Raw genomic sequence first — 27,580 nt, 5'->3', positions numbered from 1 at the left:
TATGAGAGAGAAACTTTTATCTTTTAATGTCATAAAAAATTTAATCAGTAACTTAGCATTATGCTTATTGCCTGAGAAATTATATGTAAAGCTTTCATTGATGGGAAGGTGCTGGATGTGACAACTGGCTCACTTGCAATATGTTTGTTTCTATTAAATATTTTTAATTTTTATAGTGTCTTCAGTACTAAATGCAGGTTAGTAATTTTTGTATAATGTGTATGTATACATGAGTTACTTCGTACAAAAGTGTTCATGTAGCATAGAGCAGCATTAATGTAATGTAGTTTTAATGTGTAAAGTAAGGTACTGCATCCTATTTGTATAGTGTAGAACTGGTTTTGAAGTAACGGTGTATAATCGACATTATTCTGTTTGCATTAAAGTGTCATAACATAATAGAAAAGTTACTAAAGTGATGGTTAGTTGTTATCTACTTGACTATGTTTGCACTATTTTCTACTTTGAACAGTGGAAAATTCATTTGAGCATGCCCTTTATTATTTATTTTTTTCCGCAGAAATAAATTGCTAATCTTCGTTTTGTATTTTTATGTTATTTTGGCATTTTTCTCATTTGGCCAATGTTTAAGTTCTTCCCATTTTGTACTTTTCTTGTAGCTGTGCCACAGACGATTCCAGTTCAGAAACTGACCAAGAAATGGAATCCTCGCCAGTGGCCATAAGGGTACAAAAGTTTCGCGCTGCAAAGTCAAACAGCAGGCTAGTGGATGTTTCCGTTCAGAGATCTGTATCTTCCTTCTGTGGTGCTTTTTATTAACAAAGAAACTTCATTAACAGTTCTAACAAAGCAGTTCTTTGGGATTTCTCAACTAATAAGAGGGGGCATCAAAAAGTTTTGCCTGTTGAGGTATACGAGGGCAAATCAAAAAGTCTTTGCGCCTAACTATTTATTGCCAGATTACAAGCCATAAAAGAAAAACAAGATATACATAATCTTCTACATACTTTTTGCTATTTTTCCACATAATCACCACACCTGTTGAGGCACTTGTCCCACCGTACCACAAGTTTTGCAATGCCCGTTGCATAGAAGGATCCACGGAACCACCATCAAGAAGCTTAGGAACCCACCGACACAACACCTTGCGGTATCCCAACGAATCGTGAACATTGCCGTAAACACTACCATAGGAAATGCCAAGTTCGGTGGCAATGTCCTTCAGATGAACACATCGATCAGCTTTCACCATTTCATCAACACGGGTAATGTTGTCCGGTGTCAGCTAGGAACGAGGTCGACCCGATTGCTCATTGTCCTCCACATTTTCCCTGTCCATTTTCAAACTCCTTGCACTACCACTGCACACTTCGCACTGATAAACACTTGTCCCCATACACTGGCTCCATTTCCCTGTGGATATCTCTGGCTGTTTGTCCTTTGGAACGGAAAAAAATGAATAACACTTCGCTGCTCATATAGCGTGGACTTCCTGAGCATTCCAGCCATCTTTGCCAACTGATAACAGCGCCGTGCTGTGGAAGAAATCGGAAGTTACAATAGGGCCGTTCTAAGAAAAGCCTGCTGCATCACTCGTATATGTCGCTTTTGTAATACCACTTATAACAAGCTAGAAAAAAATTAAGTGCAAAGACTTTTCGATTTGCCCTCGTAATTTGTTTAATAATTGAAAGATTGAAACCATGAACATGCATATAGTTTGCCTGTAGTGTCCTCTACTCAAAGTTACCCTTCCATGTAGTTCCCATCACGTTCGATGCATTTGGGCCAGCATTTTACCCAGGCCTCAAAAAAGTTTGGAAAAATTCCACAGAACACTCTCTGCTCTACCGTTCAGAGCTGTTTTAACCTCCTGTAGGTCCATGAAGCACAGACTTAAGTAGTTAAGTTCAAAATGGAAAAAATCGAAAGTGTGGACAAGACCAGGAGTGGCAGGCCATCAACGTTTGTGAACGACAACAACTGCCACAGGGTTGATGAGCTCATTCGAGCTGATAGACGCATCACCATCCACGAAATTTCTGATGCAGTGCACATATCATTTCGGTGAAAATATTAGAACATTTTGCTGCACCCCTTTAAGCCAGCCATGGTGCCCTAGGGTGCCACGGTGCACTCTTTGGGAACCACTGGTGTAGGTAAAGTTCCTCATTTCCAATTTGCTGTTTTTTATGCCACAGGAAATCATAAAGTTCTGACAACAGAAAATGTGTGAATATTTTGCTGCCAACTCCTTTTGCATTCATTTGCACGTAAAACTCATTTGTGATGCAATGCGTTAATACATATATTTCTTTCCTAATTGAAAGTTTTGATTGCACACATTCATTTTATTTGTAGTCTTATATTTTTGCTTCTAAAGTTTTGCATTTAGTTTCAGTTCTATTTCTGGGACAAGTGCAGTCTTCCTGCACTAACTCGTGCCATATATTCTCTCAATGCTTCTTAGCTCTCTTACTTTCTAATTGTTTTGTTTAATTTTTTAGTGGGTTATGGTGTTGGAGAGATTGTTAGAAATTTAATGTATTTATTGTGTTGATGTGTTTCCCATATGAATCTAATAATTACTATCTTTAGAACTAACAATTTTGTATTTTGTGTGAATACTAATTTGAGTTGTAGAAGCAAAATCCAACAAAAATATTTTTGTTAACATTCCAATATTAACATTATGTGGGTGAGAGAAAAATAATTGTAAATAAATAAGATTAATGTTACTGATTCTAATTGATTTTTACCATTTAACATTATGCAACATTTCAAAATACCTAATTTCTATTTCTTTTTTAAAAGTTGGTACAGAGGAATTACATATCCTCAAAGACTGATCTTTTGTCATGCTTCTCTCCAAATTTGGTTCATCCAGCATCCATAGAGCCAACGCTAGAACTGAAATTCTGGAGATTCTTCCCATAAGCTGGCAACACTACTGCTCTTATACATTGTTATTATTTCCCCCTAAGATGTATCAGTCTGCTTTCGAAAAACTTTGCATGGTTGTAGGAATGTTCCAATGCTACACCTACATTTTTGCATTCACTTTGGTCTATAAGGGGAGGTAATTTTTTTTGGAAAAAAGAAAGGTTTCTTCTTCCTTTAACACTCATTACTGTGAGGCACGATGTATAAATTTTACCTTCGCTAAAAGCCCTGTCTATAAGAAAGAAAATAAAACAGATTTCATTTCTCTACAACTAGTTCTCAAGCCTCTTCTCCTTCTTCTTTTTCTTGTTTTCTTTTTCTTCTTTTTCTTCTTGACAAGTTTGAAAAGCACGTGCTTAAAAATGTCTCGTCCACAGAGGCTTTCCAGGCACATGAGGTACATACGAGGCTCCCGTGTCGCTAAAGGTTAATAGAAATTGCTGAAAATATAATTCTCATACAATTGATGTATTTACTCATATGATCAACTAATACAATAATTAATATTAAAGATTCAGTACACTTGATATAGGTGTGTTTTGTTCAAAAAAAGAATGATTGCCCACTCTACTTAAAATATACATATGACATTGTGGTGACAGTGTGAAAACAGTAAATTAACAGTACTGTCTGTCTTTATGTTCATACAAAAAATTCAGTATACAAAACTGTTATTAAACAAATTTTCATGATAATGTACAATTATGTCCATATTTCACATTTAGGATCCCATTTTGCCATTGTTATAATTTTCATTAACAGGTTATTAGTCAATACCTCCTAGGTCATGAATATTAAGTAAAATCATGTGTTATCTATCATGTTGTGATTATTGTGATCTCCATAAATACTCACCTCTGCTCATCACTTGACAAGTTTTTCAGGGTTCCTCAAACATCACAGTATTTTTTCTTCACTTGCCATTTTGGATTCACCTTTTGCCTTCAGCCATTTCAATATTCTTATGGATACACTGCTATGGTGTAATGACACTTTTTCTTATATTAGTTTCGCACTCTTTTTGTCTTCTGGGTGTTAATTCTTTGTTGTGCATTAGAGTGGGATTTTTAGAAGTAATACTTTACTTTTGTTGGATTTTGCTTAGCAAGATTGTTATTAGTAACACACAATAACTTAGTTGAATGAAATAATTTTTCGAAGTGAATTAGTATTTGTTTAGTTGACTTTAAAACTTTTAGATTAGCATTTTGTAATTGAATACTTTAAATGTTGTGATTCTGAGTATCATTTTTACTAAATAAATGGCACTCTCAAAGATTATTAATGAAGAGTAGGTTAGCTCTTTCTGACATATGAAAGATTTGTAATATATGTATCTTTGCATGAAAAAAGTATTGAAACAATTAATGATCATGGAATTTGTAATGTTTTGTGTGTGTAGTGACTGTGATTTCCGTCATAGTATACATAACAGTGGCCAAAAATTGAGGGCTACATCACTACATTTGATACCCTGTTATATCATTGTCTATGGAAATGTTGATAATGAGAAAGTTTTCATTTTGAGGCATGATACAAAAATTACTGAACAACTTCATTACTACTCTCCTACTCAGATAAAGTGTACATTTAGATAGAATTGAAGAGTATGCCAGTTTATCTGAACAGAAGTGTACAATCACCCAAGTCACCAAGTTCCCACTAATGACGCCATGCTGCACTACACATCCTCATTCAGTAAACGTCTTTTTGACTGTGCCTCGTACTAAGCCAGCTACAAGTTGCATGGTAGGCATCAGCTTACCTTTGAGCCTGATATCTCTTGATATTGAGTCATGTCAATTTAAAAAATGGTGTGTGACAAATACCTTTATTACACACAGTAGAGACAATTGTGTGTCATAAGTTTGGCCCACATTTTTATGTAATTCCATGTTTTTTTTTACTTTATATGAAGCCAAGTTAGAATGAAAAATGTCTGCTAAGTACATGATATACACAAATTTCATGTTACATTTACACCATTTAATTTAGTTGTTGTAGAGTAATGCAGATATATTTATGGCACAAGCATCCAAAATATTATTTCTTCAAGAATTTGTAAACTTTTACTGGTTGTGGTAGGCTATTTCCTTAAGTCAGTCAGAATTGTTGTACAGTGGGATCCATGAGTATTACCGTGCAAATTGTCCATGACTTTTTTCATTAATTTTTTTCTTGCATGCTATATGTTTTTAAGTGATGGATTTTTATGTCTGCTGGTGCAGAAGTTTTGAGTTTTTTCTTTTAATTCTTGAAGCTCTCATTGTGTCAAATAAAGTGCACGAACATGGTGATGGACAATTTTTTGGTAATACTCATGGATCCCACTGTACATTGTCCAAATTTAAATACATCGCTCACATGATCACACTTGACTGGTAATCTTGATTCTAAATTGTTTGTCAACCATTTTAACAGTTCATCTTCATCATGACCTTCCCAATGCTATTTGGCATATTAAAATTTTATTATTTCAAAATAATAAACAAAAAATATTGACATTAATTTAGTATGATTGTACTTTCTTACTGTCAGGGACCAGAAAATAGCACAGGATTAAGGGAAGTGACCAAAGTCTATGTAAATATTATACAGTAAAACCTGCCTATCCCGGAACATGATGGTTCCGAGCAAAATTTTCCGTCTTGACAGTTTTCCTTCTTATACAGGGTTGACTTTAAATACAGTATAGAGCGCTGCAGGAAATAATGGAAAGACAGATTTACATTTCGCATTACTTATAATGTAGAGTACTAATGCATGTACGTCCATGAATAAAAATGCGATACAGTCGCAATAAGCATAGCAGAGATTACAATTATGTAACTACACAACATATTGGTACACTTTTTACAGTATTGTAAGAACGTACTTGTGTATCTTTTCGAACCCGGCACCCCTGGCATCGTAGCATGATGTGCATAGAGAAAAAGAGAAAGATTGAAAGATGGAATAAGAGAGGTGAAGAAAGATTAAGATAAAAGTGAAGAAGAAAGAAAGAAACAAAGAGAGATAACAAGAAAAATAGAAAGATGACGAAAGAACAGAGGAGAAATAGAGAAAGAAAGGTGGAGAAAGAGGGTAAGAGATGAAAGAAAGAAACGGAATCCTAACAGCTATGAGTATTGTAGCGCATTCTTTCATACCGACAATGTTACCGATAAGCGAGTGGCAACAGAGGCGTGTTCCACTTTCAGTATTGCATTGTTTTCTTGGGAGCGAAAAAAATAAAGGAAGAAATTTCCATCTTACTGAGAATAAAAACATCTCGTTGGTCTTTAAATGGTGTTCCGTTTCCGCGTTAGGGAGTATTCCACCTTAAGCAGGTCATTTTCAGGTATAAAATCGGTCCGTTCTGGGGACTTTTTTCCGTATTAACAGGTTTCTTTCTTATAGAGGTTCCGTTATATGCAGTTTTTACTGTATTAAATACTTTTCACACATTTCAGTAATGTTTCTACATATTTATGCACATATTTTGCATGCTTTGTTTACATAAGAATCCATAATGTCCTAGTGTGGTGGTAAATGGGCACTGGTCACCTAAACTATAAGGCGCCATCAAATGAAAAGGTCCATTTCCATGTACAGAGTTTATTACTGACATTGACTACACATACTCGCCATATGAGGTAAGGCACTTACCCCACTTGGGTACCAACTGATGAATGCCTTGGTAGAATAAGTCCTTAGGTTGTGAGGCAAACCATTCTGTCACTGCCACCTGCAGATCTGCATCCGACGCATAGCGGCGTCCTCTTGTGTTTCTTCATTTTGCTGAAAATGTGGAAATCACATGGACTCAAGTCAGGACTGTAAGCAGGGTGGTTGAGTACTTCCCAACCGAAGGAATTCAACAGGTCCTGTGTTTGAATGGCGACATGGGGACGAGCATTATCGTGCAGTAAAATGATGCCTGTGCTGAGCTTGCCGGGTCACTTATGCTTTATTGCTGTCCGCAGAGGACGCAGTGTTTCACAGTACGTGTTGACATTAGATGTGTCCTTTTGGAAGGAACTCCACTAGCAAGGGACCACGGTCATCGAAGAATACGGTCACCATGGTCTTGCTGGCTGATGTTGTTGCCCGACATTTCTCAGCTCAGCACATTGATGAATGGACACTCGCAAACATCCATGCCCATGCTGGGATTCGAACCTGGAACCCCTGGAATTGTACCTGGAATCATGCTGTTCATGTGTTTTGTGATGTTTTCAACAAGTATGTTGCCAGCACGTGATGTAAGAAGTTTTTTACTGTCAGAGAAAAAAGTGTAGGCACCAATTTAGAAAGGGCAAAGACAACATTGAAAAGTGAAGAAATAAAAAATAGGAGTACTAGTTTCGTTGCCTGCTAATGTTTCATTGCGAAACATTCTTAAAGTGTATATATACTAGCGCTATTTCTATCATTCCTTGCACTTACTTTTAAATGCCCATTTGATGTATTTCAGGGATGAAATGTTTAAGAGGAGTCTGGGACAGCTCAAAGCAGATATTGTGAAGGCAAATGCCCTGGTGCAGGAGGCAAATTTCCTAGCAGAAGAAATGGGAAGGCAGACTACTTTTAGTGTTACGTTGCAGATTCCACCAGCAAATCTTAGTCCAAATCGCAAGGTAATGAAAAATTGTATTATTCTCCTGTTGGACAAATTACTTTGATTTATTCAGTTATGTTCAGTTATCGGATTAAATTGTGCTTCATAAAAGGATGATTGTAACTGAAACTCACTCCATAGGATGTCTTGTATGTGTGCCAACAGTGCTGAAAGATTGTTGGTTTAAGTCTCCATAAGAATTAATTACATGTGAAATTATTTTTTTTAGAAATTGATTTTGAAATGCAGTGTTCTGATTCACTTAATTTTTTTATCACTAGTATACATTTAGTACATGAAAATCTGAACCTATATTATTAAAAATTATTAGCATTTTCTTAAATATTGATTTTTGAAGATTGCAAAAATTATGATAGTAGAGCACAGTTTGATTTTCAGTCTGCTGTTATCTGTAATCATTTGTCATCTAACTCATGTGTAACACATTTTAAAGCTAGACCTTTTATATAATTTTACGAGGGTTAAGTCATAAGTCATGGCAACTATCTATTTTCTCGCGAACAGGGGACAATACGAAAAATCTAAGATATACGTTTGAAAGTGTATGGAATGTACTTTCGAAAGAAGCCACCAGATGGTGTATGTGAACAACAGTGTGATAGTAAGCAAGCACCCAAGTTTAGTCGGTGAGTGACAGGGTTCGAAAATGGAGGTCATGAAGCAGGAGCAACTTCCGTACGTTAAAATAGCAGTTCTCCGCTGCAGAAATGCACAGGAATGCCATACAGAGCTACTGGAAGCTCTGGGTGTGCATGCCATGCCCTATCAAACAGTGGCGAGGTGGGTTGAGGCCTTCAAACAAGGCAGTGTGTCAACTGCCGATCTGCCTCATAATAAAACACTGTTGTCCAATATCCTGTGTTCTGCCTCTTCCCTACGACAGTCTCCTGCATCCAGACTTCATCTGGTGGCTTCATTCGAAGGTACATTCCATACACTTTCAAACGTACATCTTATATTTTTCGTGTTGTTCCCTGTTTGCGAGAAAAAAAAATAGTTGCCATGACTTATGACTTAACCCTCGTATATGACACAAGTAAATTTGAAGTAATTTTTCAGTCATTTCACAAAGTTTATAGTTTAAATTGGGATAGACCGATATAAAATTTACTAGGGATGGGCCGATATGAAATTTTGGCCGATACCGATGAAGTGCCGATATAAAATTTACCGATACCGATAACCGATATTCTACTGATCCAATATAAAATTAGAAATGGTCCTTGAAGAACCTGAAATGTTCATTTATCTCCTTAATAAATGTGTGTTTCAAGGTGACTGCAGTGCAATGGAAGTTGAATATTTAGACATTTAGTTTTTTAGAAAGTAGGGCATCAAGATTATCCATAAAATTTGCAACAAAATTGCAGAATTTTGCAATAAATTATAAGATATTTATCAATTTGGATTGGTAAAAATAATCGGTAATTTTACCGATACACCGATATGTCTATATCGGATGATACCAATAGAGTACCGATTAATTGGTCCCATCCCTAAAATTTACTAATACTGGTAATAATAGACAGTGTATGGAATCCAATATAAAATTGTAAATGTTTCTTGAAGAACATGACTAGTTCATTAGCCTCTTTAATTAATATATGTATGTAACCATGTAACTGCAAAATGTTCTGCCTTTGAGAAAGAAACCCCATATTTTGGCATTTATGTTACAAAAACAGGGAATGTGAACTATACATTCATATTTATAATAATAAAAAAATGGTATAAAGTTGTACTAACTAAATTACTGACTGTTTTATGGACATGTCAGGTCAATAAAATCATCAGTAACTTTACCAATACAACAAATATATGTTGTGTAGGTAAAGTTAATTGGTTAATTGTGAGGATCCAGTCTGGAACACCATGTTAGTGGTTCTTCAAGATTAATTGGAAGACAACAAGAACAGCGTGGAATAAGGAATGTTACGTACAGAACATATATTTGCTGTATTGGCAAAGTTACTGATGATTTTATTGACCTGATATGTCCATAAACAGTCAGTAATTTAGTGCAAAATTGTGCCATTGTGTTAATATGAATATAAATGTATAATTAATATTCTGCACCCAATAATTTCACTGCACCATACCATGCCATACATGTTGGTTTGCAAAAATTGATGGAAAATGAGGTAATGTCCATATTTATATTAGAGCTGAGCTGGTACCGATGCCGAGGTATCGGTATCGCTGAGCTGGTACCGATGCCGAGGTATTGGTCGATACCAGTGTATCATTTACAGTATCGGTATCGGAAAGTATCGGTTAGAATTTGTTTACTGATACCTGCTGATACTTTTCCGGTATTTTGGTCTTTGAAGGATGTGTTGTGCGACACTCGTAGAGTAATTATGATGGAAATTGTGCAAAATTCAAAGTTTCTTTTTACGTATTTTGCACCAGTTTTGTGTAAAATAACTGAACTTTGTGACAATATAACATGTAATTTAATATTCTGAATATTTTAAAGCAAAGCTCGTGGTTAATTGATAGATATACATATACATATACATAGAGTGGAATACTTAATTATATTTGGAACAAGTTTTAATTATTATAATTTTTAAGCATCAGTATCGTATTGGTGGGAATTGGTGAGAGTATCAGCATCGTTTCAAAGTAGTATCGGCTCAGCCCTAATTTATGTGTACGTGTGTGTGTGCGTAAATGTCCTTTATATGTACATTTGATGTGTGATGGCTTTCTAGTTATGTTAGTAGATTACATAATGAAATTAGCAGGTAGTAATGTTGTTTTATTTTTTTTTTCCCATTCAGCGTGGAGCATTTGTGAGTGAACCTGCCATCCTGGTGAAAAGGAAAGGAATGGGAAGCCAAGTGTGGTCGATGGAGAAATTGGAAAACAAACTAATTGATATGAGAGATATGTATGAAGAAAGAAAGGAGAAGTGCTTGCCGATGAAGGTAAGACAATGTCAAATGCCTTGAGGTTGTTTTGTAAATAACAGTTGATACCTCATGTAAATTTCTGCTGTATACAGTCTGTTGTATAATTGTTGTCATAAGGTTTTCATTGACTCATATTTTTATTGGGTCGGTGCAGGGGCGCCGAATTGTCGAAATTATTGTGGGGGCTCTGATCACTGAAATAAATTAAGGAATGACTCACTCTCTCCTTTTTTAAGTTTTGATCTCAGTGTTCGGAATCACATAAAAGCCCATGAATTCCTCAAAAATATGAAAATTTTTATTCACAGTTCTAATGCAGAATATTAATATTGCCCACGAATGGATATTTCACAAGTTTCGTCAACCATAATAGAAAAATATTCCCGAATTCTAATATCTGCTACCACGGAGCGCAAAACAGATCTCCCTAATATATCAATGATCTCGTTCTGAATGTCATGTTAGAGCCATTTGTAGTCCAAAAGTCTCATCCACTACCCTAGTTCATGCACATCGTCTCTTGAAGCTCTTTTTAGTAAAAATTTTAACAATACTCATAATTACATACTTAGTATATAGTAATAAGTCTTGTGTTTTGCTGTCTCTGGTCATAGCCCCCCCCCCCCCAAAGTTGATGGTTTAGCGGTCTCAGTCCCCCAAATTGATGGTCTAGAACATTTCAAATGTGTATTTAAAGTTAAGTTCATGTGGCACAATTCGGAGTAAACTTTACAAGAGAAGCAAAATAATACATTAGATCCTCTTAAGCAAAATTATTTGAGGGCTTTGCTCCCACATAGTTAACATTGGGGGGGGGGGGGGGGCTCGAGCCCCCCCAAGCCTCATGGAGTCGGCGCCTATGGGTCGGTGTATAAGTTCATAGCATTTTATAACATACGTTAACAGGAATACAATAATTGATTAACACAAGTACACAGATGGTAAGATGAAACATTGTTATTGTAGTCTATAAAAAAAACAATACACAGTCACAACAACACTCACTCAGTCAGTAATGTAGTCGCCTCCATTGTCGATGACCATCTGCCAACGTTTGGAAGGAGTTTGATGCCTCGCCTGTAGAACTGCTTTGTTTTTTCAGTATATGGCATTAGCACTGTACACAGCACAAATTGTTTTAGTTGAAGAAATCAGCTAGCCAAGTTTCAAGAGCAGCTTCATTAGGAAAGACTTGCTACTGCTGCACTTGATCCTCGGTTAAACTCGAAGAGCAGAATGTGCTGGAAATGTTCAACTTTGTCCACTTGACACTCCATCTTGTTTCATCTGCAAAATAGACAAAATGTGCTCAGAATTAGAATACACTGTGTTTTCACGAACACAAGACTACAAACTAAGCAATAAAAATGGAATAACAGATAACGAACTCTTGGAAACACAGTGTTGCCAACCCATAACAAGATGCTACAAACTTTCGCACCGACCTAATAGTATCATGTATACTTTAATTACATGTTAAACTGAGTTTTTCACCAGCAGAAAAATCTAGCACGTGTTTTAATACAGTTTATTGTAAGTAAAGTTCATAAATTGTTCAGTGTTTAATTTTTGTCTTTGTAGGAAGAAGTGCCAGACAAAACTCTTGATCCATTTTATGAATCGCAAGAAAACCACAATCTCATTGGTGTAGCTAATATATTCCTGGAAGTGCTGTTTCATGATGTTAAATTGGATTACCATACTCCTATCATTAGTCAACAGGGTGAAGTTGCTGGTAGACTTCAGGTAGGTGTATTTACACGGTCTTTTGTTATCTAAAGTTGCTGGTGGATTCATATTGTTGTTTTTCTTCTCTTTTTTTTTGGCACATAATGTTGACACAAATCTTAATGGCCTTTTACTGGTATTCCCGTTTTTCATATGTAGTTAGTGCATCAATGATTTTCACAAAAATATGTAGTTTCACCAGAGGCGTGAAGAGACAGGCCGTTACGCTACCCTCAAGAGGCAACAGGAGGAAAGGGTGCCAATGCAACAGCGGGGAAAGACTTGAGGAGGCAAGTGTGCTACGGTGTTATTCATATGCCTGTTTAGGGGCCCTGTTGCTGCTGCTGCCTACTGGATCAGCAAGTGTTGTCACATTGGATTACCAGAAAAGAGCTAAATCCCTCCTAAAATGGGGATACCATTTCTCTGAAGCAACAATGGCTAGACTGCAAAGCCAAAGCTGGATTTAACTACAACTGAAACCGTTTACGTAATAGACGAAAAGATAAGTACTTGATGCTATTCGTGATTTGGACAAACCTTGCTCCAAAGAACTAAGTTGGCAACAGTAGAACGTACATCTGGACATCCCTTCCACCGCTGGAGGAGGGGAATTCTGCTCAACGCAGAAACATCAAACTGACCCTTTCTGTGGTTCTTCTTCCCCTTTCCACCTCTTTGCAAAGAAACAGAGATGGTTGACAAGGCTCGACTACTATTCACTGGATTTTCACGGTAACTCGCTCATGAGTGGTAGTTGTTTCTAGGAGTGATTGTGAGTAAATAAATCACTGAGCGGATTGGGGAAAATCGAAGCTATTTCTCACTGTTAAGAGTTTTCAAATCTCGCAGCCTGAGTAGAAATTTGAAAATCAAAGTATATCAGCTAGTCGTGACATATGGAGCAGAGACATGGACTTTGGTGCAAGCAGATGAAGAACTTTTGCGAAGATGGGAAAGAAGGATACTGAGGAAAATATACGGGCCAGTAAATGAGAATGGACAATGGCGAATAAGGAGAAACGATGAAATTAGAGCACACTACAAAAAACCAGATATAGTTTCCAATATAAGAAGCATGAGAGTGAGGTGGCTAGGACATGTGGAAAGAATGCCTGAAGACAGAGCGGTTAAAAAGGTCTATAAAGGGACACCAGGAGGAAGAAGATTAAGAGGAAGGCCAAGGAAAAGATGGTTGGAGGATGTTGAGAAGGACCTTAGGAGGATGGGAGTAAGACGGTGGAGACGTCGAGCAGAAGACAGAAGAGAATGGGCTATCGTTGTGAGAGAGGCCAAGGCCCTTTAGGGGCTGTAGCAGCCAAGGAGTAAGTAAGGATTGGGGGAAAAAAAGAAAAAAAAACAACGAAATGAACAAAAATCCAGATCAAAGGCATGTTTTTTTTTTTTTTTTGGGTGGGGGGTTAGGGTGGAGATGATAGCGTTGGATGACCGCGACTGGTAACACTTTTGAAAAAGTCACGCCATGCCATTGAGTTTCACCTCTCCATTTGGTTCCTTGTCAACAAATCAGTCACGAATTTATCTTCGTGTAGATTAGCCTGTCTATTAATGTTTACATTTTGACTAACTGCTGCCTGGGAAAATCTGTTATATCTAGTAGAAGAGAGAAGCAAATCAATGTTTAGAAGCATTGAGTTATTATTTTTTTCAAGTCAAAGTAACTGTTAGCATTTCAAGTAACTACTGCAAATTGGTGCCTCATTTTTCTCATGCTGCCTGTCCTGCTGAGAAGAAGTTCTCTTAACTTAACTTCACATTTGACACAGCAGTGTTACCCGCAATATCTGCATTAATAGTTGGACCCTCCTTTATGTCCATTGAGCCAACTACTTTTAACTTTATGTAAGGACGATTTTTTGCATCTAATGTAATGATTGTATTGGACAACTTTTGCTCAAACTCATTCAAATCTCCCACGCTCGAGCGTGATTTGTTCGAATATATTAGGGATGGGCTGATATGAAATTTTGGCCTATACCGATAAAGTACCGATATAAAATTTACTGATACCGATAACCGATATTCTACCGATCCGATATAAAATGAGAAATAGTCCTTGAAGAACCTGAAAGGTTCATTCACCTCCTTAATATATATGTGCTTCAAGGTGACTGCAGTGCATATTTAGACATTTAATTTTTTAGAAAGTAGGGCATGGAGATTATCCATAAAAATTACAACAAAATGGCAGAATTTTGCGCTACATTATCATATATTTATCGATATATCGGATCGGTAAAATAATCGGTAATTTTACCGATATACCGATATGCCTATATAGGCCGATACCGATAGAGTACCGATTAATCGGTCCCATCCCTAGAATATATAGAATATCAAATATCATTTCAATGTGACAATAATCGTACAAATATATACATAAATAAAATTCGTGCTGGTAGTTTCATTCCATAATCATCTATTCATTTTCATATATTGCTATGTATTGGTAAGATAGGCTAAATTCAATTATAACATGAAGATGATGACTATGTTCTCTTTAGTTTCAATTTCACGGCATCTTTCACTTCACGAAGCATATTTGAAGGGCCACTACCACGGACAAATTACGGTTACAAGTGTACTACTGGGCTTCAAGCATATACCGATCCTTTGCCTGTTCGAGCATTTTTCGCTCAAGCGAACGAACTGTCGATTCAGTAAATCCATCTAGCGTCATCCATGCAAACTATTAGACGATCGAGCAAGCCTCGATGCAGCACACTAGTGCTGACACACCCATTAACCCATTGAGCGATACGAACATTCATTTACATCATTTGATGATTTGGCGTGCTGTAGTATGGAAGTACATGAATGTTTTGAACTTTGTGTCAATGCAATTCTGACGTAACATGATGTTCAGCTTCGACTTTACTTCTAAGCATTCTGGTATCTGTCAGCCACACATCGGAACTTTGTTCTCCATTTAATTTTGCTTTGAACAGTGCTATTTATATTATCTAAGCTTGTTCTGCCAGTGAAAAAGCTGTGTGCACACCCCTGCTTTGGGGAGTACCACACCCTGAAGACTTTCTTAACATAAATGATGAACGAAAGTGCTGAAAACTTATGTATTGCAATTTCATATTATTTTATATTTATTTTAGGGATGGACCAATATGAAATTTTGGCCTATACCGATAAAGTACCGATATAAAATTTACTGATACCGATAACCGATATTCTACCGTTCCGATATAAAATTAGAAATGGTCCTTGAAGAACCTGAAAGGTTCATTGACCTCCTTAATAAATGTGTGTTTCAAGGTGACTGCAGTGCAAAAGAAATTGCATATTTAGACATTTGTTTTTTTAGAAATTAGGGCATGGAGATTATTCATTAAAATTACAACAAAATGACAGAATTTTGCACTACATTATCATATATTTATCGATATATCGGATCAATAAAATAATCGGTAATTTTACCGATAAACCAATACACCGATATGCCTATATCGGTCGATACCGATAGAGAACCGATTAATTGGTCCTATCCCTAATTTATTTTATTGAGTGATACAAATTGTTACAAAATGTCATTAATTAATTGTACACCCATTAAAATTAATGTAAAAGTAAAGTGTTCTCCTGTGCTTAGCACTGCACTATGAAGGCGTACAGGGGGTGTGGAGTTAGGGCCCCACACTTTCTTGATCATGGCCAAAGTTGGCGGTAATGGGATCAGCACCATGTCCCTGGCCCCCTTTATCCCCCAGAGTTTCCTCCAGGTACCCACTTTATACAATGCAGGGTGGGCTCCGGAGCTGCTTGAACAGGTGGGAAAAATCTGGGTTCTCCCTCACTGGGGATCGAACCTGGGTCTCTCGCATGCTAGTCAAATGCTTAAATTAATGGGACAATCAAAAAGGTAACAGTTCATACCTTTTTTATTATTTACGATGATAATAGTGTTAGTTACAAAAAAATAAAATTCTTGTAATCCAATTTTTATTTGATGCAAAAAGAAAACTAACTTAAGGGGGGAGGCAGTTAGAAATGAAGGTACAGACTGCTCAGTGGGTTAGTTTTGAAATTAGTTTTTGAAATGGATATAGCATCAATTTTTTTTTCAGTTAGTATTCTACATGTTTTTTGCATGAAGAACATTTTCTCCAGCCAGATTCTTTTTGTAATATTTTGAACCAAATGATCATATAAAAGAAAAGGTAAGTTAATGAATATCAGAATTAATAAAAGGTGTTATATTTTTATCACCCAAATTGCCAGTGCATTTGCCCCAAGTGCATATATTTTAGAAAATCTTGGAACAGAGTGCAGAAGGTCATATCAAGAGTAAAGAGCAACAAGTTTTTCTAAATTGTCATTATGTATTATTGAAAAACCAAGTACATAACCTTAATCTACAGCCTTTAATTTACTTTTCAACGCAATCTCCACTTCTTTTTTGCACATTTTCCCCACCATTCTGGAAGCTTTAATATATCCCTATGGTAGAACTCCGTTCCAGCATGCCGAAGACACCGATGACCTGCTTTCTGAATTTGCTCCATTCTTGTATAATGGTGGCCTCGTATGTCATCCTTCACATTCCGGTGGAGGCACATTGGGCAGTGGTTCATATTCCACTTTAAACTGTAGGTCCAGTCTCGATTAGCATATCTGAGCATAAAGTGGACTTCCAACAACAAACAAAAAATTCATCCTTAACAAATCTGAACAGATGGTAATCTCTTGGGGCCAGATCGGGGATGTAGGAGGGGTGTTGGTAAATTTCCAACCCCTTTTTGTCAATTTCTTGTGATATGAAACGTACTGGAGGAAAAAGTCACTTGTCACAGCTAGTAAAAATTATGTACTGTGTCACCAAGGAGGCAAATTTTTGTATTTACGATTAAATTTTCCTTTAGGTGGAACTTACCAGAATTTCAGGACACTTTCCACAAGACAGGATGTGTGAAGCAGCTTCAGAAAGTTCAGGTGACAGTGGCAGAGATGACGATTTTGTTCCAGGGAGCAGCCAAGTTACTTGCAGAGTAAGTATCAATGTTTGAGAAACTTGAAGAAAAAGTAATTTTTGTTGTTACTGATTTATACATTCACAGGGTGGCTACTCAGTTTGAATTCCTTGAATTCTGGGAATTCTGCGTGAATTTTTCTCCATACACATGAGATGTTGCAACTTTTATAAATCCAGTTTTAGCTTTTATGTTTATCGAGGAAAGACAAGAAAGCTCCGTGAAAATAAATCAGAATTCTCTCAATTTGTTTACTTTGCTAGTGTCCTCTGCAGAACAATCTATCTTGACAGATGGAATATTATTGCAAGATAAGTTTTTGAAATTGATTAGTTAAATTTTAGTTTGAAATTCTTGTACAATTAAGTTATTCATAGATTAGTATATCCTTAACATTTGAGAATTGTGTTTTTAGATGTATTTCGGGTCTGAGTGGAAAATTTTAGCTCCACACCTTAAAATAAATATCCCCTTTAATTGAATTGATTTTGAATTTTTGGATACATTGGAATCACACAGACCATTTATATTGTTAATACCGTATTTACTCATGTATAATGCGCACTTTTTTTCAAAATTTTTGCTCCCAAAAACTGTGGTGCGTATTATGCACGAATAATTCAGACACCCAACATGAAACCGTACAGGGTCATTCAATGATTTTGGGACACTTGCATTGATTTTTCATGTTTACGGAACCCTATCATGTTATATATCAAAGCTTAAATCCTGCGGTTTCTGAATGTGAAAACAGTATTCCATTCAAGATAACGACACTAATGTGAAATGCGGTTGAAATAAGTTCATCAAAAAATGAAGAATCGTTCAGATTTTTATGGTACTTTGGATGAAAGAAAATATAAGGAGAAAGGTAATAAAAATTATAATGTATTACTGGCCAAATAATATGACATACATGGAGTGTGTAAATTCCTTACTGGAAGAAATCTTGTGCTGCTAACTGTTATTTGGAAGGTCCTGAATTTGACTCGTATAAATGTTACATTAGTCACGGAAAGAAAAAGTATATATTTTGAAAAAGAAGGAATGAGCAATTGAATTAGGTATGACATCATTCACTCTTGATCAGCATAGCAACAGTTTTACAACCTACAACTGAAAAAGGTATTTCTTGAAATTTGATTGTACTGCACATTATATACGAGATATAATTTTTTGTCACTTTCACCCATCCAAAACCAGAGTGCGCATTATACACGCGTAAATACGGTAGATATTGCGACGTAACTTGGGTGTAACAGGGATCAGAGTTACGCTTTTGATTTACTCGCTTGGCTTTTGAGGATATGAGAAGTTATATTGCAATTGGGTGATTCGTGGTCCCTGGACAGTCACCTGGACTGGGGCAGTCAGCTGGCGATGGATGGCGGTTGGAGCGATCGACTTGGGTTGTTGTGGTCAGCCCAGTGAAGGCAGCAAGCGACTGGAAGTGACTGTGTTAGGCAGCAACCCAGCAAACCTCAATCGGTGTATGGAGAGGGAGGGAGGGAGGGAGGGAGAGAGAGAGAGGGGGGGGGGCAGGCAGGCAGGCAGGCGACGACTGCATTGGTGTTGTCTGCAGAGGTACAAGGCAAGCTGGTCCCCAAGTGGCTGGCCGAATTCTCGGATGAGTCCTGATGTGCTCTTCGGTTTGCGTGCTTCTGTGGCTCTACCGAATGGCACCTAGGTCAGTCCAGGTGGGAACCTTCTCCATGGTGGTGAAAATCCTCTCGGTTCTCTCTCTCGTTTGTCCCCCGAATTGGGATTTTATCGATCGTGATTTTGTGCCGGAAGTTGCTGTCATTGCCTTACATCAATCGCTACTTCTTCCCGGTGATTGCAACCTAGCGTTGCGGCGTTATTCCACTGAAATACGAGGGTCACTATTTATATTTTGAGCCTTGGCAACACTGATTGAAGTTAGGCGCGTTTTGACGTTTGCACGGAATCGTCTGGCATTATTGACCATAACGTACTTCAAATGTTTTGTCAATAGCTTCATTTGTGTTGTTTATGTTGCCTTGGAGATTGCGCGACAACAATAAAATGGAATTAACTTGTGAACATTTTCGTGCGATGATTTTTTACGATTTTCTACGTGGATTATCAAGACAAGAGTGCATCGATCAACTTACTTCCACATTTGGCAATGAAGCCCCATCCTTTGCCACTGTGAAACGCTGGTATAACGAATTTAATCGTGGCCGCCATTCGCTCACCGACGAGATTCGCAAAGGTCGTCCAAAATCAGTTGTTGTTCAAGAAAACATTGATGCTGTGCAAAACCTAATACTGCAAGATCGTCATGTGACATACTGTGAGATTGAGGCAACCATAGGCATTAGTTCCACCAGCATATATAAAATATTACATGATCATTTAGCTGTGAGAAAGGTATGTTCTCGTTGGATCCCACACAATTTGACAAAAACTCAAAAAGACGCTTCCGTCAATTGGTGCAAACAAATGCTCAATAAATACAATCGTGGTGCTTCAAAAGACGTATGTAAGATTGTAACAGGTGACGAATCATGGATGTATGCATATGAGCCGGAACGTAAACAGCAGTCGACTGTATGGGTGTTTCAAGATGAACCCAATCCAACAAAAGTTGTTCGCGCTCGAAGCACATCGAAACAAATGGTCGCCTGTTTTTTTGGGAAAACTGGTCATGTGGCAACTGTGCCTTTAGAGGAACGTAGAACGGTCAACTCTGAATGGTACACAACAATTTGTTTTCCAGAGGTCTTCGGTCAAATACGGAAAACAAACAAACGCCGTCGGATCATTCTTCATCAAGACAATGCCAGCTGTCACACATCTCGTCTAACAACCGACTTTATGAACAGTCAAAATATCGAATTGATGGGTCATCCGCCGTACAGTCCTGATTTGGCACCCAATGACTTCTTCTTGTTCCCGAATGTCAATAATAAATTGCGTGGACAACGATTTTCGTTGGCGGAAGACGCCGTTGATGCGTTCAAAAACCATATTATGGAGGTGTCTCAAGAAGATTGGAAAAACTGCTTTGGCAAATGGTTCGAACGAATGCAAAAGTGTATTGACCATAAAGGAGAATACTTCGAAAAACAATAAAGCAGTTTTCAATGCCAAATTCCTGTTTTTTCATTGTTAGGCTCAAAATATAAATAGTGACCCTAGAGCGGAATCCATTGCTATTCCTCTTCTAGGTTGGGGTGACTGTTTGGCGGTAATGTCCCAAGGGGTGAGCGACTCTCGATGTTAGAGGCTCGGATCTTTCTTGGAGCCTGGTCTTTCATCAATATATATGTGATTGTGTGGTGAGAGGCGATAATACGTAAGGTTGAAATAGAAAAGACATCTGGTTGTATCTTTGAATTTTTGGAAAGTTCGCGTTGAAAACTGGGAATTATACTTGAATTTTATCAATGTCCTAGAGTAGCCACCCTGATTCAATATTTCTACAGGTACACACATACCTTTGTCAAGAGTGTAAACATTTTTTTTTCCAAAACACATGAATGATTCAGATTTTTGTGTTAAAAGGGAATTCCTACTGAAATTCTTTTTTTTGTTTACACTCTTCGAATTAACTGATGCATTTGCATGCTTACAATAGGCAGAAGACACTACAGATTTCAAAACACCACTGTGCATTTTCACATGTTAATATAGAAAGGTTTCGCATTTTTCTTCTCCATTTTTAAAACATTAGGCTATTACGTGGAGTGATATTCTAAAATATATCTTGTTTAAAAACCATGAAACTGATTTTATTTGCTCTGTTGAAAACCTCCAACCAAGCTAAAATATATTTCCCATAAAAGTTTGAAATGAAGAGATCTGTCGAAGAAAGTGTCACTTTAACCCTCTTTACTATTTAACATGTCTGTCATACTTCCATCCTTCCTAGTGGAACACTATATATATTCATAACACCTCCTCTTGAATTCTTATGAAGTAGCGTTAATAGTTTGTACAATTTTTTATATCCATTCCAAAACGGTTAGTCTGTTACAGAGGCGTCTCCTGAACGCATGCACCACATGTGTTCAGGAGACGCCTCTGGTCTGTTACAATGTTACAAATTCAGTCATAAAGCCACTGTAACCACCATGAACTGTGACATTCATTATGGCAGAGTGGTGGAGGGAGGAAGGGGCTGAAACATTTTCATAACCTAAGAATTCTCCAATTATATAAAAGTTCCAGTAGTGTAAACCTGAGGTGCATGTCTGCAAAGTTAATCTAGATTGTCGGATCAAAATGCTTGACCGCAAAATGTTGGAGAAATGAAATTGTGTATATTTGTGGACATAAATACTCAGATCACTCATAATTGAGTGCCCCCTTGACAACTCATAAAAGTTTGTCTATTGTGTTCTGACCGTGACTGGTTTCTGAAGGATGACACGTTCTTTAGTCAAAAGAACATGATTTAACTAAAAGAGCAAATAGTAAGTTCACATGAAAGACTCAAGCATTCGCGTGATACCTCTTATGGTATGGGGTAATATTAGGGATGGGCCGATATGAAATTTTGGCCGATACCGATAAAGTACCGATATAAAATTTGCCGATACCGATAACCGATATTCTACCGATCCGATATAAAATTAGAAATGGTCCTTGAAGAACCTAAAATGTTCATTGGTCTCCTTAATAAATGTGTGTTTCGAGGTGATTGCAATGCAAAAGAAGTTGAATATTTACACATTTACTTTTTTAGAAAGAAGGGCATGGAGATTATCCATAAAAATTACAACAGAATGGCAGAATTTTGCACTAAATTATAAGATATTTAACAATATATATCGGATCGGTAAAATAATCGGTAATTTTACCGATAAACCGATACACCGATATGCCTATATCGGCCGATACTGATAGAGTACCAATTAATCGGTCCCATCCCTAGGTAATATATATCTGTTAGTTCTTCAAATAAAAATCAAAGTTAAGTTTGCACTAAGAAAAAGGAAGTTTTTTTTTTTACTTCTTTGCAAACTAAATACTTATATGCTTAACATATAATCCATTTCATTCAAAGAAATTAAACTTCTTATAATTCAACTTGATCATTCTATTCAAAAACAGAGCCCCAACTTTAAAGTCAAGACAAAAAACACTCGTAATTGCTATGGCAACAGCTCTTAACAAGATAAGTCCATAATCACTATCCTGACATTATCAGTGATAGGTAAATTACAGAAATTAAGATTAAAGAACAATAAACATTTGTACAAGAGAAAAAGTAATTAATAACAATAAATATTAGTGCAATGGGAAAGGAGGTGTCAAGGAAATTCCTTCATTATTGCACAACTGGAGACTGTACGGCAACTACATCTAATATTAACTCAATTTTGTGTGGGTTATTAAGCTTTACTACTGAGCTGCTCAACTAATGACCAGGTGTCTCTAATTTAAAAAAAGAGAAAAGTTTTTATATTTCATGTGACAGTTAATTACCTTGGAAGAGTTTTACTGAAGCCATAAACTCTTAAAACCCATGCATTGGTATGTAATTGTTCTTATATATGTCGAAAGGTGCACTTAAATTTAAATAAGAGAAGTTATTTAGAAGGAATTTTTAAAATATAGAAATGAGTTCATTGAAAATACATTACGTGAAATTGTCACGGAAGCTTAGGAAAACTTGAAAGTATCATTAATGGATTATTTTTGGTTGTTTGGATTTTAGTCATTTTATCAACCCTGATTTTTCTTTTCAGGTCACAATAAAGCAAGCAACTGGGCTCCCACCATCCTTATCCAATTTTGTTTTCTGCCAGTATGTATTTTGGGGCCATCCAGAAAGTATTGTGGTGCCACCTGTAGTGAATCCAGAGTATCCTATTACTTGGACAGGACAGGATTCAATGACCTTCAAATTTGAGCATTCCAAAGATTTTGCAGTTCCCATCAATGAAGAATTCATTGAACATTGTTCAGGTAATTGGTACAGTTCTTCTACTTTGTTGTGTTAATTCATGTTTTGTTGTCTTACTCTATTACTGATTACTAGGGCTAGGACCTAAAAATGACCAAAATATGCTCTTATGACCTAAAATTTTACAAAATATGCACTATAATTTGTATAAATATGCCCTTATAACTGGACTGTATCAAACATTAATATCTAAATGCTGAGATATTTTCACATACATACTTTTTTCTAGTTCACTTTATGGGTCCTGAGCTGCAATGCACAATGAATACTTTCTCTAAATTTTCAAATAAAAATGAAAAAGATTTTGCTGCAGTTAAAAAAAACCTTGAGAGAACATGGGAGTAAAAATGAATCCACTTCGAAAATGACTATATATTTCTCGAAAAAGCGAAAATATGCTTAATATGACTGAAAATCCATCAAAGTACGAGGTGTGGCTAGAAAAAAACCGGACTGTTGCTACAAAATCTATTATTGGTTATTTTGTACAATATGAACATTATCCCCTTCAAAGTACTCCCCTGCACTATCGATACACCGCTCCATACGAAGCTTCCATTGCTGGAGACAGTGCTGGAAATAATTTTCCGAAACTATGTTCATGACCTCTGTCGCTATTGTTTTCACACATTCTACGGTCTTAAATCGGGTTCCTTTCAGTGCTGATTTGACCTTTGTGAATAAAAAAAAAAGTTGCACGAAGCAAGATCCGGCAAATATGGTGGATGTTCTAACACTGGGATCCCATACTTGGCCAATAAAGCCTTGACTGCCAATGCTGTGCGGGCAGAAACATTGTCCTGATGAGGAATCCATGACTTGCTTTTCCACAAATCAGGTCGTCGTCGTCTTACTCGCCCACGAAGGGTCGTCAGTATCATAATGAAATATTGTTGGTTGACAGTTTGACCTTCGGGTACACAATTTGAATCAGTTCACTGACATTTGCAATGTTTGATTCCGCTTTTGACATGCAAGACCATCCAGGACGCTTGTCGCTCGCAATCACTTCTCGTCCCTCTCTAAACCTTTGAAACCACTTAAATACTTGAATGCATGATAAACACACATCTCCGTACACTTCCTTCAACAAACCATAAGTTTCTGTGGTGAATTTTCCGAGTTTGATAAGAAACTTCAGATTGATACGCTGTTCCACTTTCACACTTAATTTATTTTCCGACGGAGCACGGATGTACGGTTCACTTCGTCCACAAACTACAGAAGAACTGAGCACCGCACACCCTGGGCAATCACACAGCCGGTAGGCAAGATATCACGTTATACATCCATGCACTGCTTATCCTTGATGCCCTTTGTCGACAGCAACATCAATCAGTTTTTTCTAGCCACACCTCGTATGCTGTATAACGCAGAAAAGGCCAAATATGCCCTTAAAAAGCACCTTCATTTAAATAGTTTCTTCAAAATATGAATTTCTATATGTTTAGGGAAAACACGACCCTCACCAAAAACATATTCTACCTCATGAAAATTCTAGCACTACTGAATACTATGCAGGTAAGGCAGTTGTGTACTAACAATAGTGCCTGAAGGACATGTTCTTTCTGATGTGTTTGAAAGATCTGAAAATAATATTTTGCAGCATATTAGAGTATTGTGTGTGAATGCACTATGCTGGATTGTTTAATCTTAAATTTGATTTTAGAACATAAACACAAATTAGCAAGAATCTGAATTAATCAGGAACTAGAAAGCATTGGTTCAGAGTTTATCACTGAATCTGGCCGATACTTTTTCCAGTGTCTGTGTGTCTTGAGTGATCCACAAAAATGCCACGTGACAATTTCATGGACACTAAATATCATAATTTTTTTTTATTGGCAAGAACATTGTGTAGAGAAATTTATTTTTGGTTAAATAATTATTGTATGTGAAATTATGAATGTTGTAAAACAAAGCTCCAGTAGATTGATTGATATGAATTAATTCCAGTTATATTTTAAAATTCATAATATTTTGAACTACTTTCAATTGTTTCAATTCCCATGTATTGGTATTGGTATATGACCAATTTTACAAGTACTGTCTTGCTTCACACTTCCCCAAGATTTTTTTTTTTTTTTTGCTCTCAGAAATGACACGGCCGTCTCTTACGAAACAGCATTCTTTCCCACGAGACCGAACATACGATCAATAAGCGTCCCCACTCTCTGACATGGGAAAAAGTGTGGTCCTGCAATAAACTTTGATATTCGATCAGTTTACATTTCGTTCCTGTCACCTCGAAAACTAATAAAGATTCATCGGGTCAAAATTGGGAGAGGTAGATGGACCCCAGAAACATGCCATTATTACTGCATTCCGGGGCTTTAATCTTTGACTACCCCGACAAGTTCAGTGGGAAACATAGCTCGCTCTCAGCCTTGGCTGGTAAAGACAATGAAACCTCTGTTCCAGAGATGCTAGAACATGACTCTCACCTTCAATAAGGACGTCAAGAACAAGAAACCCTCTATTCTCTTGAAGCCCACCATCTCCCAGGTGCCGAGAGTCCTGGATGCAGACATGTAAAAAACACGAGCAGGAATCGTAATTTTTGCAAGTGCACCAGCCAGTCTACCTCATTGACAGCTTGCCAACAAGAATAAACAGTGCTGGATTCTGACCTACCACCTTGCCCGAAAATATATCTTTGCGTCAAGGAATGCATAGACTTAACCAGTTGTCGAGAGTGAAGTGTTCACAGTAAAGTTACGAGGAACTTAAATTAATCCGAACCACATACTTTTCGCTCTCCAATGAACAGTGGATTGTTTGTTATGTTTTGGTGCTATGCAATCATCCCTCCACCCAATCATCCCTCCTCACAATCATCCCTCCTCACAATCATCCCTCCTCGGTGAAACCATGAAGTCGCGTGTGGGTGGAGTTAAGGCCCAGGATCGAATAGGAAGGAAGGAAGGACATTTTTCCCCTAGTGCAACAGGGTTGAGAATGCTCAGGAGCAAAGACAGTGTAAAAAAGACAGTTCCCGTGCATCGCTTGGACCCACAAGATGCTTCAACACAAGACTCCGACAAAAACATTCTTACCTATTGGAGGGGAAAATACTTTCCTCTTCACTTCAGCACGAACACTCATGTGTTAGCTTTGTGCTGTCTGATCTATAGTTTAACATTATTACTTTATTAAGAAGTGCATCGGTACTAGTGTTTTCTTTTGTGTGTGTGTACGGAACGTCGCGAGCACGGCTTGCGATTTTCAACTGTCTTCACCCAGTGCTGGATGGGTCTGTTGACTCGCTGCACTGTTCACCTGTTTTTTTAATGTATGTTGTGTGGTGAGATGTAGTAAGTATTCGTCATAATGTATTAAACTTCTTGTCTTGGGTCAAACAGGTGTCTTGACTTTTTTAATTAGCAGCATCAAATTGCATATACTTGGCTTGTAATCAAAGACCAACGAATAAGAAATGTAAACATTCTTATCCGTTTGGCGATCTCTGGGCCGTTACTTAACAAAACCTCCCCATGTCATGAATTTTTATTGTGTATTTTCTTTCAGTACTATAAATTAACCAACATCCTTGCCTGCCAAACAGATTCAAACCCACTGTTATTTTAGGTATCAGTGGGAATCATAAAGAGTATGAGCGTTGATATTGGTATCAGGTCAAAGTGGTATCTACATTAGCAAAACTTTCATAAGTTTTTAGCATAATTATTTTGTACATGCTATGTCATATAATCATAAATAATTTCAAGCAACAAGTCTGCATCAGATATGCTGTAATGTCAGGGTAATTTTGACAATCCACATTTGTTTATTTGCCTTGTAGTATGACCATCTAAGGTCAGATTAATACTGGTTCGTATGATAAGATTTGATCACATCCAACAAGGATGGGCAGATTAAGAGGGAGGACACAGAGGGGATTTACCTCTTCTCTTGAAACTTCTAAAACTAGAAATATGTTTTCAGTTAACATAAGATTAAATGACGATCTTCCATTTTTGCCATCTAGATAAAGATGATTCCTCTTAATCTCTAAAATTAAGCAATTATCCTTTGAGATGTCTAAAATGATGTGATCCCCTGGATGTCTAAAGGTAGCAATATGTAAATCATGACCATGTCACATATTTTCTAATATCCAAAGATGTGATTACCATCTTTTGATGTCAAAGGGTGCTTTCAAACTGAAGTGGCAAATGACGATGACACTGATCTCTCCCAGGCTGAGGTAACATAATGCATGTGATTGATAAAACAGCGGAGTCTGAGCGAGGCAAGTGACATGTGAAGCTTCTCATGTCACGCCGTATGAATTTCTTTAGGTTCCTTTCCAAATGACTTGCTTATGACTTGTTACTTGCTGCTTGGCACTATGGTCTGAAAGATCAGTTAAATAAAGGCCGATAGTCATAAATCCACTATTACAATATTTAACGCTCTTCCAGAAATTATGAATAAATGGAATGATTCATCACTTTCAATTAACATT

General features: G+C 37.0%; 1 protein-coding gene across 1 annotated transcript in view; it reads left to right on the top strand.

Moving 5' to 3' along the window:
* The window catches only part of Khc-73 (Kinesin heavy chain 73), a 405,567-nt gene that overhangs the window by 309,419 nt on the left and 68,568 nt on the right, over positions 1-27,580 (top strand). The window contains exons 15-19 of the mRNA XM_083114710.1: positions 7,361-7,523; positions 10,312-10,458; positions 12,025-12,189; positions 17,067-17,192; positions 22,895-23,114. Of these exons, the coding sequence (XP_082970836.1) occupies positions 7,361-7,523; positions 10,312-10,458; positions 12,025-12,189; positions 17,067-17,192; positions 22,895-23,114 (821 nt within the window). The remainder of the gene's footprint in view (positions 1-7,360; positions 7,524-10,311; positions 10,459-12,024; positions 12,190-17,066; positions 17,193-22,894; positions 23,115-27,580) is intronic.

Source organism: Lepisma saccharinum, chromosome 29 (genome assembly GCF_977018435.1).
Source record: "Lepisma saccharinum chromosome 29, izLepSacc3.1, whole genome shotgun sequence".
Taxonomy (NCBI): Eukaryota; Metazoa; Arthropoda; class Insecta; order Zygentoma; family Lepismatidae; genus Lepisma; species Lepisma saccharinum.
Note: the sequence above shows the minus strand (reverse complement) of the source record. Positions and strands in the feature narration are given on the sequence as shown.